The 17,055-nt window shown below is 41.7% G+C and overlaps 1 protein-coding gene across 1 annotated transcript in view; it reads right to left on the reverse strand.

Annotated features, from left to right (window-relative positions):
- NOTCH3 (notch receptor 3) overlaps positions 1-17,055 on the reverse strand; it is an 82,948-nt gene that overhangs the window by 49,252 nt on the left and 16,641 nt on the right. The window contains exons 2-3 of the mRNA XM_015830594.1: positions 3,710-3,722; positions 3,049-3,130 (exon numbers count right to left, since the gene is read on the reverse strand). Coding sequence (XP_015686080.1) covers positions 3,049-3,130; positions 3,710-3,722 — 95 coding nt within the window. The remainder of the gene's footprint in view (positions 1-3,048; positions 3,131-3,709; positions 3,723-17,055) is intronic.

A 17,055-nucleotide genomic window follows, 5' to 3' on the forward strand; every position in this document is an offset into this window, starting at 1 on the left:
AAAGAGTACAGAGAAGAGCAACAAAGATGATTAGGGGACTGGAGGCTAAAGTATACAAGGAACGGTTGCTGGAATTGGGTATGTCTAGTTTAATGAAGAGAAGGACTAGGGGCTGACATGATAGCAGTGTTTCAATATCTCAGGGGTTGCCACAAATAAAGAATCAAGCTATTCTCCAAAGCACCTGAAGGCAGGACAAGAAGCAATGGGTGGGAATTAATCAAGGAGAGAAGAAACCTAGAACTAAGGAGAAATTTCCTGACAGTTAGAACAATTAATCAGTGGAACAACCTGTCTCCAGACACTGTAAGTTTTTAAAGAAGAGACTGGACAACCATTTGTCTGAAATGGTATAGAATTTCCTGCCTGAGGAGAGGGTTAGACTAGAAGACCTCCAAGGTCCCTTCCAACATCATCATCATTATTATTACTATTACTACTACTACTATTCACTTGGAAGTTTTGAATCTTGTTGACAGAAAAGTTAGAGAAACTGTAGCAGGAAATCAGAAAAATCTTTTTTTTAAAATATATTTTATTGACTTTTTAACATAATCGCCTTAATCTTTGGTAAACAGCATGTTGTCTGGGTTTATCAGACAAATCTTAATGATGAATGTGAAGAGTCAGCCAAAGACCAAGAACCAGAAGAAAGCAAACTAGATGTCCAAACAAATGGTGGAAATTGCCAAGAAGAGAAGCCAAAATAAAAAAAAAGACAATGATCTCAGGAAGGAATTTAACAAAAAATATCAGAGAGCCATTAGAAAAGACAAGAAGAAATATCACAACATTTGTAAAGACACTGAAGATGGAAACAGATGTGGCGAAACAGAAAGTTTTCCCAAAGTTCTTTAAACTCAGAAAAAAGTACCAAATACAAATAGTAGCTTATAATAAAATGATTCAAAAAGAAGGGCAAACAAAGATGGAAAGAGTATACTAAAATCATTAAAGAAGTCAACAGCCAAGATACTTTATAATATTCCCTGTCTACCTCTGGACTAGAAGATGAAGTTAGAACAGCACTAAATTACTAAATCAGAGGACTATATGAATTGATGAAATATCTGCAGAAATATAGCAAGCAACAGAAAAAAACCCTGTAAAAATGCTGATAAACTAGGCCAGCAAATCAGGAGAACATCAGTGATCAGTAGATTAGAAAAGATCAGCCTATATACCAATACTAAACAAACAGAATATGCAATATCTTTAATTTCACATGCTAGCAAAATAAGGCTTAGGATTATTCATTGCAGGTTAGACCCTACATGGAAATGGAGCTGTCTAATGTCAAGTTTGTTTTAGAAAAAGGCCAGGGAACAAGATCCATTACTGCTGATGTATGTAGGATAACTGAGAAAGCTGCAGAATATCAAAAAGAAGTTAATATATGCTTCACCAATTGTAGAAAGTTCTTCTACTGTGTTGATCATATCAAGTTATGGAATGTCCTTAGGAAAACAAGAACTCCAGATCATCTCATTGTCCTCATTCAAAAACAATACATCGGAGAGGAAGCCACTGTCTGGACAGGCAGTGCTCCAGACAGACCAAGAAGCGAAGCAATGGTGTAAAGTCCCTGATTATTTATTCAAACTAAATGCTGAATATGTCTTGAGGGAGGCTGGATTGGAAGATGAGTGTGTCCTTTAAACTGGAGGAAAAAGCATTAAACTGGGCTATGCTGGTGACATTACTCTGATAGCTGAAAATACAAATGATCTGCAAGTTCTAGTAATGAAAATCTTAGGGGCACAGTGGGGAAAAAAAGACTAAATATAAAGAAGACCAGACAATATATACAGCAACCAGTCTTAGAACAGACAATGGAGATACCGAAACACTGGATAGTAATGTCTTTTAGGATTCAAAGATAAAGGAACCTGCAGTCAAGATCTCTTGATAAGTTTATGTCAGGAAAGGAGAGAAAGGGTGGGGAAAGGATAACCAAAAACAAGATGGATGGACCTGATTACAGCAGCAATCAGTGCAATGCACCATTGACATGAAGCACTAAGTTTGGAGACAGATCATCATGGAGAAAGTGTATCTGTGTGAAGAGTCACACCCACTTGATTGTACATAATATCCAAGAATCTCTATATACATAGAGCACTGTTGTTATTCAATTCAGATTCAGAATTTTTTTTAATATCTGAGGTATTACAGATTTCTATTAGCATGATAATGGAAAACTTGTTCTTTTTCTTTCCTTTCTCCTTTTTTTTAACCTGCTTGTTTGTCAGATGCTTATCCCATCTTCCCCTCCAGTAACTCAGAGCAACTTATGTGAGGATTACTGTTTTTATCCTCACAACAAAGATATTGGGTAGCATGGGCAGATAAATAAGAACTGGTCTTGGGAAGCTCCACCCCAAATGCTTCATGGTAGAGCAGTAACCTGAACTCAAGTTTCCTTAAACTAACTTCATCTGCTCTATTATACTTAATTCTCTTTTGACACGGGGATCGAATTAACAAAAATGCCTTGTAGCAGTGTTCCAACTGAAAAGCACTCCCAAGTATAAATCTGAACTTAATGGATACTACTCAGGATGACTACTGCACAATTCCTCTGGACCAAGCAAGAGCTTGTCATGGGGAAAGTCCACTGTGAATCCTTTCAAGTGAATCTGCCTTCACTATGAAGATTGTTAAGAATTTCCAGAACTTTTATTTTCTGTGTGACATTCCACAACAATCTTATTACACTTCCATTTTACAATGACAATTGTAGTGCTTCCAAAATAAACTATATACTTGCTTTTCACAACGAAGTATCTAATGAGAGCTGGATTTTAAAGACTTGGAAAGGGGAGATCTTGGTTCAAGCTCCCACTTAATCACAGAATTGTTTCAATTACTCAACCTTTATTTTACGGGGTTAGGATGAGAATAAAATTAGAGATCTCGTATAAGCTGGTTTTGGTTCTCACAGAAAGCAGGACGTAAATGCAACAAACAAGTAAATGTAAACTCAACAGAAAAAAATAACCTAAGTTAGTTCAGCTGTTATTAAAGCCAAACACAGAGTTCACTTACAGGCAAGCAGCAATACCATTGGAGTAAACAACACAGGTCCCACCATTCTCACAAGGTTTGTTGCCATCTAGACATTGGACAGCTGTGGAAGAAGAAAAAAAAGCTTAGTTAGAGCAGGCTGTGGATAATGATAGGAACTGTAAATTTACATTTAAGCTCAAAAGAACAAGCCAAAAGGCTATATAGTCCAATATAAGCTGGAATCACGCAACTGGAAAGCTATGATCTGATCTTAAAAACCAATTCTAAGACCTGCTATTTATGACTACCTCCTGTTTAATCTGGTACATCTTTTACTTTTCTATTCTCCAGTAATACCCCAAAACCAGCCAGCCAGACTGTTTATCTATTTTCCTTCCATCAGTGCAGAACACAGGGTGTCTATGTTTCAGGCAGTAATTCTGCAGAGGTTTAAGCAATTTTTCCTCAGCCCCAACTGAAAATACTAAGAGCTCTTCTCATATAACATACACTATACAAATAAATTGGGGGGGGGGGAGAAACAGGATCCTTCTATCTCTTTCCTGCCACTGCTAGGTATAATTGTTAAACAAGATGATCTCATAAATGAAGGCAAGTTTTGCTATGACAATTCTTGTCCACAATCCCACAAATGAAAATGTTTCTTGCTAAAATACTCACCAAAGGAATAGCTACTGACTGCTATCAGGAGACTTCAGAACAAAGACAGGGGGTCGTGAGAATTTGCAAAAATGTGAAAGTCTGGGGGGGGGGGCAGATGCTTAAATCTGTTTATGCATAATTAAAATAGTACTCTTCCATAAATGGCTTCAAAGATCCAAGAATTGTTAATCTGGGGGGAGGCAGAAGGAAAAAAAACCCCTAACTGCAATGGAATCCTCAGTAAAGTATGATATTACACGTTAAATCAAATAATAAAAAGTAATTATGAATAGCAAAAATAGTGAGATTCTTTCACAGAATAGGCCTGATTGGTTCCACTGGCACAGCCTTAACCTCTGCACTTCTTAGTAATTATAGGCAACTTTCATTGCTGAAGGTCAAAAGGTAAGCAGAACCCCAGCAGAAGTCCAGAGGAAAAGGATGAATTGGCACATTCTTGATAGAAAAAAATGGCCTCTTCTCATGACCCCCCTCTCCTCTTCCTGTCTTGTGGGAAGGCAAAGCACAGATCTCATGGAGAGAAGAACAATTATGGGATGCATTATATGAAAGTCCAAGTCAAATGCAGTTTAACTCTAATACTCAAACCTTCCAGCCAGGAGAGACATTGACTATACTGGCTAAGAGAGATGAGAATTCAACTGAGAATTCTGCCAAAAACAAACATGGGAAAGTTTATAACATAGTTGACAATTATGGGACATAAGTGTGTCTACTGCTACCATCCACAACATATTAAGGGATATGTAAGCGTCCCATGTACCATTTCATTTCTTCAGAGCAAATGCTTAAGAGCCGTGGTGATGCAGTGGTTAGATGGCAGTATTGCAGGCTAATTCTACTGATTGCTGACTGTCAGAGTTCGATCCTGACTCGCTCAAAGTTGACTTAGCCTTCCATCCTTCCGAGGTCAGTAAAATTCCGAGGTCAGTAAAATGAGGACTCAGATTGTTGGGGACAATATGCTGACTCTGTAAACTGCTCAGAGAAGGCTGTAAAGCACTGTGAAGCGGTATATAAATCGAAGTGCTATTGCTATTGCTAAGTGCTATTATGTTCACACTCTCCCAAAAAAATGACAATATAACTTTATTTTACTGAGGAGCCTCTTACTTCACACTGTATAGGCTCCTCTATTCAGTCTTGGATTGTTCTAGTGACCCAGAAGCCTTGTAATGACAATATCAAGGCAAGGACTAGTGCCACCAAAAAGCTTAGCAGAGGAGAGGCTATGTCAGTGATGGTAAACCTTTTAGAGACCAAGTGCCCAAAAACTGGCCCCGCGCCCGTTCCACCCCCTGCCCCGTCCTCACCCTGCCTGCCCGCAGGGCCACTCACTGCCTCCAGGACCCGCCACAGATCGCCCAGCAGCACCATGGTGGCCATGCCCTCTGCCCGTGCCCCGCAGCATCAACTGCGTGCGATGGGGCATGAGGGCAGAGTCTTGTCTACACTACCTGGCTGCCATGTCCTTGGTTGTGCTGCTCCACGTGGGCCATGCTCAGGGGCAACTCTCCTCCAGGGGGGCTGCTGGTGAGGAGGGGGTCGCGGGGTGAGGCAAGACTGGGGCAACGGCACGTGTGCCCACAGAAAGGGCTCCAAGTGCCGCCTCTGGCACACGTGCCATAGGTTCGCCACCACTGGGCTATGTCTTCAGTTGAAGAACTGTGTCAGGTCTTACTACAGTGACTGATTCCACTGCCAGTTCAACAGCCTGAAGGGGGATTTCTTATCAGATACAACCAGAAGTTAGCCATTTATTCAGCAGTGGCTATGCCAGGAGCAACCAGTGGTCTACAAACATACAACCACATTCTCATCACTCTGCACTAGGCATGAAATTCTAGACAATTCCCTTAGTACTGCCCTAGAGAAGGATCTGCGGGGACGGTTATTTGAAAGTAGCACTGAGTTCAGAAATCTCCGTAGATTTCTGCTAAAGGTAGAATCTTATCTCTTCAGGGGAAAGAGATGAACAAAAGTGGCTCCAAAAATGAGGGGCTCTGAATCCCACAGCCATCCTACTCTGAAAATGCTGGCAGCAGTGTTGAGTGGGGCAGGAGAAGGCAATTAGTAAGTTGCCCAGCATATTTCCCGGTAGGGCTCAGCTTAAGGGAAAGTATCGCAAATGCAAGCACCACCATTCCCCCCTTCCAGCCATGTGAGTAGGGTGCTTAAGTGCCCTATGAAAAGATCAAAAGGAAATAAGCATCCATTCCTCAAGGAAGCCCTTGTGCAAGAGAGGTGCTGTTAGTGCTCCAGGCCCAGTCAGTGAAGGAAATTCAGCTGCCGGCTGAAGCCCTCCCTTCTCAAAAGCAGAGAGAAGATGGAAGGAGCTGGGGCCCAGGCAATTCCCTCGTTCTCAGCCATTTTCCAGAGACCCACTTGTAACAGAGTGCGTGCCCAGCACACAGATCAGTTCCAGACAATGCCTCTCCCCCCCTCTCCGCTGCCGCCCCTTACTCCGTCAGCATGCAGAGCCAGCAAAAATGCTGCAGCAAAATGTCTCTCGGCAACTCTGTGCTCAGTCCAGAGTAAAATAAGCCCTATTTTAACTGAAGCCAAGGTGCCGTACTTTTCACCAACCCCATGCCTTTCACAACAAAGATTACTACTAGTCACAGGGTTCTGACATTAAACACCTTGCTGGCATCTGCAGAGATTCACTCACCTCCTTGTATGCAGAACAAAGCAACCTATTTTCACTCTCCGCCTTTTTAACAAGAACTGTTCCCCATATGCCTATATTTATATGCATGTGCACATGTGTTCTGATAAAAGGGCAGGGGGTCTTTGGGAAGAAGTCTTTCAAAATTCCTTAAGGACATCTTTCAAATTTAGCATCCTGAGTGCTTCTGAACATGGACACATTCTCAGAACAGTCAACCCAAAGAGACACTCAAGGATTTCAGCAGAGATTATTCCTGGCACAAGGCAAGCCCTCGTTTTCCTCTACAATTTCCTCCTTTCCAGAGTATGCAGCCAAATCTGAGCCAGTGGAATGCAATCCTGGATCCCTCGCTGCCCTCAAAAGTTGCAGCTTCTACCGCCGCACACCATCTTGGCAGCCAAGATTTCAGCATACGTTACTCTTTCAGCCTCCATGCACTGGGGCCTGGCTAAGAGAGAGTCAATTCTATAACCCAGCGTTGATCTCTAGCTCACAGTGACTAGAGCTAAAGCCAAACACACACAGGATAGTCTACAGCAGTGGTTCTCAACCTTTTTAATGCCGTGACCCCAACTGGTCGTAAGTCAAGGACTAAACCGGTCGTAAGTCGAGGACTAAACCGGTCGTACGTCGAGGACTACCCAACCGGTCGTAAGTCGAGGACTTTCCCTGCCCGGGAGCGCCGCGCATGTGTGGTTCCGCCCCCTGCGCCGGCCGAGGCATAGCTGGCAAGCGGCAGAGACGGAGCAGGTCGACCACCAGCTGGCCCAGCCCAAGGGAGGTAAGGCACCCGCCGGAAAAGGGGGAAAAAATGGCAGACAAAAAAAATGGCGGACAGCCTTGCTTGGCGACCCCCATGAAATGGTCGATCGACCCCAAATGGGGTCCCGACCCACAGGTTGAGAACCACTGGTCTACAGTGATGCACAAGTTTGAGATGCAATCATATATGCACGAGAGGAGTGTGCTGTGACAAAAGAAGATATCACCCATCAGTGGACTCTTGATATTTGCAGCATTTTAGAAACCTCCATCCTGCATACCTTCTTTTCCATTAAGGTGAACCTAGCAAAGGGGTTTAGCCAGGAAAGAATCCAGATTTCCCTCAGTTCAAAGGGAAGGCTAAACCTTCACATTCAAGCAAGCCGCAAATCCATTTTGATCCACCACCATTAGCTTCCCCAAAGAACCCAGAAAGTTAGCTCTCGAAAGCTCTGCCTCAGCCTATTCAGAAACAAACAGGACAGCAATTAGGTTCCTTGCCCTTGAAAGAACCATTGGGAATAAGAAAGGGCAGAGGTTACTCATCCAGGCAGAGATTTTACAGTCAAGTACTGAGTCCCACTGCTTTGACCACTTAATCCTCATGTCATGTTCCTGGCATGACTAAGCTAACTGCCAGGAGCCCTGGCTTCTCACCCTCGTCCCATCTATCCACCCTTTCCCCACCAGTAAGCATCACTGCTTGTGTAAACTATATACAACAATGAAACAAGCTTCAATTCACCTTTTCTTCTCCATCTGCCAAATGAAGTGGCTATTTTCTCTCCTTTGGGCAGAACTAATCCTGAAAAGGCTATCTATACTTTCCAAAGAAACATAAGAAGAAGACTCTATTTTGCATTCCTTGCATTGGGAACTAATCAAGAAAAGGGTAGTTAAGAATTTGGTCTTATTCATGAAAATCAGAAGCTCAGGTTCATTTGGGGAGGAAGGCTATGAAACCCAGTTTAACTAAAGCCTCAGAAGTTAGGAGAGAGGACACATGAAACCAGTGTTTCCCAACTTGGCAAGCTTAAGATGAGTGGACTTCAGTTCCCAGAATTCTAGGAGTTGAAGTCCACTCATCTTGAACTTGCCAAGGTTGAGAAACATAGCATTAGATCAGGCATGTCAAACTCACGACGTCACGTGACGTCGCGAGACGTATCAGGACTTTTTCCCCATTGCGGGCAATGGGATGGGCGCGGTTTTGGCGTGATGCATCCGGCCCGTGGGCTGGCAGTTTGACATGCCTGCATTAGATTGTCAGGCAACCTTCAGTTTGGATTAGCTCTCTTGCTTTTCCCCACAGCTAAAAAGATGAGGCAAAAAAAAAAAAAAAAAAACGCCACGTAAATTCACTTGATTTATGTAATTACTACAGCCTGCAAGATTAGACTGCTTTATTTTGTTTATGCTTTTTTAAAAAAACACACACACAAAGTATAAGGCATACTCATTCAAAATGTGTGTCTTGTGAAGGACAATTCACCTTAGCATCAGATTTGTAATTAATGTCTGATCTCTTAGTTTCACTTCATCATTTGCACCATATTAATTCATAACATAATACTATTATTTTAGATAGATTCTATCAGATGTGCCTTGTAAAAACAAACAAATAAAGCAAAGTTATCATTTAAACTTTCTCAAGATGTATGTATGAGAACAAGGGATAGCTACACATTACTTCGAGAAGATGAAAAATTGTTATTAGCTGTAGCAGTTTTTATTGTACTAATATAGTAAAACATCATACAAATGTACAGTGTAAATAACAGCTCTATAAAATTGAGTAGCAGTGATTATGGAATAGCTATGGAATAATACTTTTAGTTGGCCACACTAGTGAGCAGATAGCTTATTTACAGGTTTGAATGTTGACAAGATACCAATGTCTGTAAAAAGGAGTTAGTCTGCTTCCATTAAAATACTCTTTTTTCAAAAAAAATATATTTTTTTGTATTCATTTGCTTTTTTTATTACAAATATCCTCTGAACCATCTTTATTTCCAATGAAAAACTAAGTCTGACCTCAAGTGACTAACAGCTAAACAGTTTTGTATGACTGTGTCTTTCTTGCTTCATTTTTAATTGAGGCAATGCACAAGAAAAGTGCTTTATGAGGCAAGATTTTAAATTGAGAACTATAGGCTTGTTCTCCTATTCTCTGTAGAATGGCCATCGTAGCAGATTAGAGCATATTAATTAGTATAAATCAGCATTCTGGGCCAACGTTCCCTGCTCTTCCTTTTATGCATAGCAAGACTTGGATTCAAAGCATTCCTTTTTTCTTGATTCTGCCAGGTGTTTTCTGATTACACATTAGAACCCATAGAAATTTTAAACTTAAGAGTGCTAGAACAGCCAGTTCTACTCGAGAACTAAACTAAGTGGCATAGGGCCTGATTACGTGAGGGATCGACATAATATCTGCAATCAGGATACGGAAGCATTTGTTTCACTGCCAAATCCGTATTCAAAATGGGGATTTAGCTTTCCAATTTGAACTGTATATTTTTGATGGAATACAACCTAACAATCTCCAATGCATGCAGTTGGTGCAAGAAAACATTAGAATGGAGATTTAGCTCCTACCTATAAAACCACCAGACTTGGGAACTGAAGCATGTGCCACATGTGAACTCCTTTTGCATAAGCATCAAGTAGCCTCTGCTTAGGTGGGACTATCTCATAGTTAGTAGAGCACACAGGTTGCCCTCTAAGAACATAATAATGCTTGAAGAAAACTTAAGACGTAGCTTTGAAAAATATAAGGGACCAATGACACTGAGCTACAATTTCCCCAGGGTACGTCCACTATGTCTCTCAGTGGACACATTACACTGTGTAACGCATTACAGAATTTACCACAAAGCAAGCAATGAATATTCAAGTAACCTATGCAATGTTAAGTACAAAGCCATCCATCCAATTGTGTGGCAGACAGCATCAGAGAGAGATATGTCTTTATACCTACTGGCTTAAGCAAGATAATCATAAACACATTGTTCAAAGCAGAGGAGCAAATGAAGTAACAAATAAGATGAGATTCCTCACTACCAAGGTCATATTAAATGAAAACCAACAGTGTAATTTCAATAAGTAGGTAGACAGGCTGATTAAGGTTTTTAGGTCACTATAGCACTTAAGACATAACACTGAGTAAGTTCATCAGTGAGCTTTGAAAGATGGCCTGCCCTTGATACATTATCCAACTTTAGCCTTGTTGTCAGGCTTACCTTACTATCCCCACTGTGTACTTCAGAATTAACTCTTCCTGGATAGTAATAGAGTTGCTCTCTGCAACCAAAACATTTCATTTACACCTGGGTGTTTCAGTTGCAACACAAAAGGAAGGCATGAAGATTGTAAAGGTTGCTACATAAGAATGAGATTGAGTTTCACTTCCAAGAAACATTCATCTTCTGCTACTATCCCAAAAGATGTCTACAGACACCAAAATTCTGGTCATGAAACAGCTGTTCCCTTTGAGGAAGAGGAGTCAACATCTGGATGGAGTAACTGGCTGCTAGCTCAGAGCACATCATGCTCAACAAACCTCTATTATCTATCTTGTCTTGTTTTCTTTTCAAAGAATGCTGAAGGAACTCATGGAATTCCTCAGTGAGAAGATCCAAAGTCGCCAGATAAGGTCCTTTAAAAGATATCTTGCTTATCGCTATTGATACTCTGCAGTATAAGTGAACTTTGCAATATACCGTAAGTGAATACTGAATTCACTGTTCAAGGCGGTTGTTTTTGTTCTACTTGCAGCATTTTATATTCTTCCCAATATAAAAAAAGCAATTTACACATTTTTTAAAAAAAAATGTATTAGATTTATATTCTCCCTTCCTTTCAGGAGCTCTAGTGTTCCCTCCTGCTCTTATTCCCACCTCAGGGACCTTGCTAGGCTAAGAGAAAATGTCTGACCCACATTCACCCAGTGAGTTTCCACCATACTGAAGGTGGGCCCTGAGTCAAGTCTCCCAGATTTTGGTCAACAATTTAGCCACAACATCACACTAGCTCTGTTCAATTGTTTAAAAATAAAGTAACATAACTAGGGCTGTTTATAAACTTAAGGAAGAGCTGGATAAGTATGTTTTCAGCTTCTAGTGGAAGTCCTCCACAGTAGGAGCCATTTAATTTCTCTTGGTCATTTATTCCAATTATTAGGGTTAACAATAAACAGTCAATGGCCGACACAATGCCATTGCTGGAATAGGGTTCTACAACACAGAAAAGTTTTCAGGCCAGTGGTAGATACCATAGTTTGAAAACAATACATTAACACAACAAGCATACTGTGTGCTATTTAGCACAGCTTCTCTTTCTCAAAGATACCTCCTAGACTACAGAACATCTCTCAAAAATAGTTTTCCAACCCTGAATGAGTCTTCCAAAATTCCCCATTTTCTTTTTAATGCTCAAATGACACAGGATGTGCACACCACCCACATGTCTTAGTTACCATGTTGGGTGTGGTTAAGTGATTTCAGCTCCTTTTTGGCTGCCACTTGTAAACAGGGCTCTATATATTTGTTACAAAAAAAAAATAATTCCAGATTCTATGCCAGAGTACATTCCATTCTGAGCCAAAAAAAAAAAAAAGCCTGTCCCAAAATATGATTGTAAAGTGAGCAAATCTGCATATGTTAATTGTATTGTGTAACTTATTCTTAGTCGTGGTGAAGACTAATTGGCACCACAGTGCAGAGCAAACCACAATTCCTCACCATTTAAAGTTTTTTCATTGGTTTCTCAAATGTCACCAGCTTTCGCCCCTCCTTACCTATTTTTATAGCTATAAAGGCTAGAAGACTGCTTTAGAAAACAAGGTCAGAACTGATTAAATACATTTAAAATATGATTATTGAACAGATAGATTTTTGCATCAAATACAAATTGTTATGCTTGCATAAAACACATAAACAAGACAGAGCCTCAACTATAAGACATCTGGGGGGGGGGAACTGTATCAATTCTCAGCACAGGATTGGAAAAAGAAAAAATAATAATTATTCTAACGTATTCTTAGCCCCACTTTTCAATCAAAGGGCTCCAAAGCTGTAGAGTTATATATAAAAGCAAGAGAAACTCCTCTCCCACATTTATAATCTAAGGTACCCTGACACAAAAGGAAAATGGGATAGGGAGGGAAAAGCAAGCAAAATAAAACAAACCACTAATTCTTAAGGCATAAAATCCTTACAGTAATAACTACAGTACAGCTGGACATTCCTGATCTTATCATAAAATAGCTGGAATGGAATTATACCCAACATGGCAAAAGAGAGAGATAACAACAAGTAACATTCTGACCAAAAAAGGGATATTTTGAGTGAAACATCTCAAAAGAGACTGGGTCCAAATGCCAAAGACAGAAAGTGCCCTCCTTCAGTAGCTCCCGTCTCAAGAAGGCTCAGGCTGCCTATGTTTCCCACTGTTTTAAGGCCAATCAACACTTTTCACTAATGCTACTATAAGTTCGAAAAACGTGGGAAACTACTAGATGGCAGCAAAGAGATACAGTGAATTTTAACTCTTTTCCGCCCTCTACGTGTTATCCAGATGTTATAGCCCCTATACTGTAGCCTAGACATGTCAAACACAAGGCCCGGGGGCCAGATGCGGCCCGCAAAGTGGTTTCATTTGGCGCGCAAAGCCATCCTGGAAACAGTGAGGGAACGGCCCCCGCTGCCTTGGCCCTGGCCCAGGCCATCCGGGAGCCAATGTTCAATTTTGTGGTGGCCATCTATGCTGAAATGCATTCAGTCTCAGCTCCACAAGGCCATCCAGAAACAGCGAGGAACCAGCCCCTGCCGCGTTGGCCCCGCCCCCTGGGTGCATGCTGGGGAGGTGTCATCCTTTGTGAGGAATGAAGAAATGGACCATGCCTTGGTGCTTTCCCCGGTCCCACCCCCTTCTGCCAGAGACCCCCAGATCCGTCCCACTCCTGCCCAGGCCCCCACAGGCACCCTTGACACGAACGATGTAGAGCTGGCCACGCCCACCCAGTAGGCCACACCCACTCCATCCACGCCCACCCAGTAGGCCACACTCACCCTGGCCACACCCACCCAGCCGCCCAAGGGCAACTGCAATGCTGATGCGGCCCTCAATGAAATTGAGTTTGACACCCCTGCAGTAGCCCAATTCCATGCTGCTCTAAATTGGGCACCAGTTCCACAATAAGGTAGGACCCGAATATAACAGAGCTAAGAGGCCTGTTTGAACACATGCACTCAAAATCCCAAGTTGATAAAAGAAAAAGTGGACACTGATTGAAAGTCAGTACCAGCAAAGCTGTATAAGGGCATCCCAAATTCTCTCCAGCTGCCTTTGCAATGCCTTTGTTAACCAGCTTGCCATGTGGGCAGAATAAAGAGGCTGAGAGTTGAATGGCCAGCTGGTTGGCTCTTGCTGCTGCTGCCGCTGGAGAGGCTGCAGCAGGAAGGCAGCTGCTATATCTCAACAACTCTCTGCTCTAAGTACAGACAGCTTCAGTTCATAGGATCCAGAGATGGGGAGAGAATGCTTCTGCCCTGCACCCAGGGGAAAAAGTCCAACCCCAGCCTGGAAGGAACCCGCGACGGCCCCTTCCAGAAGTGTAACTGAAGGTAAAGCGCCCTGAAAGAAGGATAATGGAAGCCAATTAAATAGAACCAATTGGTAACTGGACCAAACTGACTCCAGCTTCAGGGAAGATCCATGAAAGTACTCCAACAAATCTAGGAGATTAAAATGCCTACTTGGCATGTCCACCTCAAGACTGGAAAAACAAGGGAAGTTTCAAATCCCCAGAGAGAATTCTGCAATTGCGAAGCTCCGATGACTCGTACAGCAAACCTACAGAAACATGGAAAACGTCCTTTCCTGTTTCACACAAGATTATTTAAAAAGAAATAGGAATGTGGATGAGTGTAGGTAGGGGAAGCAATTACAAGAAGCATACTGAATTTAAAAACTCAAATTTTACAGGTTAACATCGAAGAAATTACTGTGCAGCTTGATTTTTTAAACAAGTTAGGCCTGGCTTCAATCTTCGCAAATGAATCCTTGCTCTTTTTAATGACACAACTGACTGAAAGGTCTTAAATGTCCAGTCCTAGACCAAATACTTTATAGCAACAGATTCCACCTGTTCTGTAAGGGTAAGACATTTTATCTTGCAAAATCTCTTCTGCAGAGAACACAGTTTTTGAGGGGTCCTGGGTGCTCTCTGAGCTTGCTTGTTTTCTTGCAGACGTTTCATTACCCTAACTAGGTAACATCATCAGTGCTAGTAAGGACTGCTGTTTGCTATCTGTTTATATTCTGGTGTCTTGCCCTGTCAGTGTGGGTGAGGGCGGTCTTAGGGATTCTTTGGCTGGGCTGTTAACTAATGGTTCCTTTTCTTGATTGAGGTATTGTTTACTTGATTGTTGTTCTGAAGGTGACCTTGGAGCTAATCTATGCTGATGTGAGTGCTGATTCCTGATGGAGAGGTGCTGGAACCTTTTTCTCTTTTGGGCTGGTTGATTGTCTCTTTTGCATAATCTATAGATGTTAATGTTTATGTGTCTATTGATGGCTGATTTGTCAGAGTGCCAGGCTTCTAGAAATTCCCTGGCATTTTGGGATTTGGCCTAGTCTAGGATTGTCACATTTTCCCAATTGAAACTATGGTTAAATCTGTATATATCAGTGATAGCGAACCTTTTAGAGACTGAGTGCCCAAACTGCAACCCAAAACCCACATGCATCATTGAGTGCCAGGTGGGTGTGGCCCATTGGTTGGGTGTGGCCATTTGGGTGGGCGTGGCTGCCGTGATAACGGCAGACTGGGTGGGACTAAAAAGTTCAATCAATCAATTCCAACTTTGCAAGAACTTTTTTTCCCCGTGAGAAGTTGAAATTGACTGTTTGAACCTTTTTTTTTTTTTTTGCACACGGTGGCAGAGGCCTAAAGTGAAAAGGTTTTATAAAACCCAGCTGAAGGCCTAAGACTGGGGCGACGACGCGCATGCCCACAGAGAGGGCTCTGAGTGCCGCCTCTGGCACCCGTGCCATAGATTCGCCACCACTGGTCTATATATTGTGAAATTAAAAGAATTTTCATCATGCCTTTTGACTGCCAGTTGGTGTTCATGGATGCGTTCTGCCAGTCTCTGCCTGTTTGTCCTACATAGTGGTTGTTGCAGCTCTTACACTGTATGTTGTAGATGATTTACCTTTTTTCTTCTGGGATTGCTGGGTCTTTGGGTTTACTTAGGATGTTTTGAAGGGCTTTAGTTGGCTTATTTGCTACCCTGTATTGTTCCAATTTTAGTATATGTGCTCCCGAAGCGAGCACAGGCTTATTTGCTACCCTGATTCCATGTGGTTGTAATAGTCTATTTGCGGTTTCTGAGATGTTCTTGATGTATGGCAGCAGTGTAATTCTTTTTAGGGTTTGTGTTGGTTGTGCTGTATTGGGTCAAGTGGTCAGGGATGAAGTTGCATGGGTATCCATTTTGTTGGAATGTGTTATATAGATGCCCCATTTCCTTTTTCTGCTGTTCTGGGTTGCTGCAGTGTGTTTGGGCTCATTAAAAAAAAAGTCCTTACACAGCTTCTCTTGTGGGAGGTTGGGCTGTTGCTTTGGTAGTGGAGCACCTGGTTAGTATGGGTGGTTTTTCTATAGACTTACATTTCTAGTTTTTTTTTTTTAATCTAATGGAATGCAGTGTATGTCAATGTGGGAAAAAATACTGCATATGATCACATGAAATGGCTTTCAAATAAGGACTTTATCAAGCGAAGCGCTAGATCGCCACATTGTTATTAGTCTAACAAAGCAGAAAATAAGAAACAGCCTTGGAAAAGACAAAATGTCTGCTTTGCAAGGAAATGGATTCTACATCTGTTGATGGCAACCCTAACCAAAACTACATCTGTTGATGGCAAAGGAAAATATTTTTTTCCTTCTCAATTCAAGGAAGCCGTACATGTTCTCAATCAGTGATTGAATGTCAGACTGGAAGAAAACAGAGGTACTGTTGAAAAGCACATCTGGGTAAAAGGCAACCTTCTCATTAATGAGTCTGTTTGTTTGTTTATTTACTCAGTACTTGACTCAGAGCACCTCAAATCTTCAATAATAATAATCAATTTAAAGAAAAACATAATAAAACAAAAAAAAACACAATCCAAAAGAACAACATAGAAACACGTAAGCACTATTGGATAAATAATGCAATGGGCCATACCAGTGCCTGGTGGGAAAAAAAGCAGAACTTTAATGCCTTCCAAAAAGCAGGCAGGGTCGAGTCAAACCAAATCTCAGGGGAGATGCTGTTCCAAAGGGAAGGAACAGCAGCAGAGAAGGAGGAGCTTATGAGGTCCTTGAACTCTCAAATTCTCAGTTTGGGAGTATATCCAGATTTAGCCCTAAACCTAGATGTCCAGATTTAAATGGCATCCTAGTTAAAGTCCAAAAACTGTAAGTGCCAGATCCGTGTAATACATTTTCCTAAAACAACTTGGAAACTTTGGCTAGTCTGGATAATTGCAGCCAAGCTATTGAACAGGATTGACTTTCCTGTGACATTTCTGATACGTGCGAAGCCCTAAATGTTCTAGGGACTACATTCTTTGAAAGAATACAGGGGCTTTTAGTGTTCGGGTTCTTTTTTTTAAAAAAAGAGCATTCTTTCTGTCCCATAAATCAGACACACAGTTTGACTACGGTAGAACTTGACAGAGGGCCTTTTCAGTGGTTGCCCCCAACAGCAGAATTCCATCGGAGAAAAGCCAACCTAGCAAATGCCGGATCGTCTTCTGCCAACAGGCAAATACACAATTCCCCGCCAAATTTTAAACATTTAAGCTAGCTTCCTGAGGGAGTAGGTTTAATCTGGTGGGCCAATTTATTTCTTACATATTGGTTTTTGAGTTTTTAA

Source organism: Protobothrops mucrosquamatus, unplaced genomic scaffold (assembly GCF_001527695.2).
Source record: "Protobothrops mucrosquamatus isolate PMUCROS unplaced genomic scaffold, P.Mucros_1.0 scaffold_247, whole genome shotgun sequence".
NCBI lineage: Eukaryota > Metazoa > Chordata > Lepidosauria > Squamata > Viperidae > Protobothrops > Protobothrops mucrosquamatus.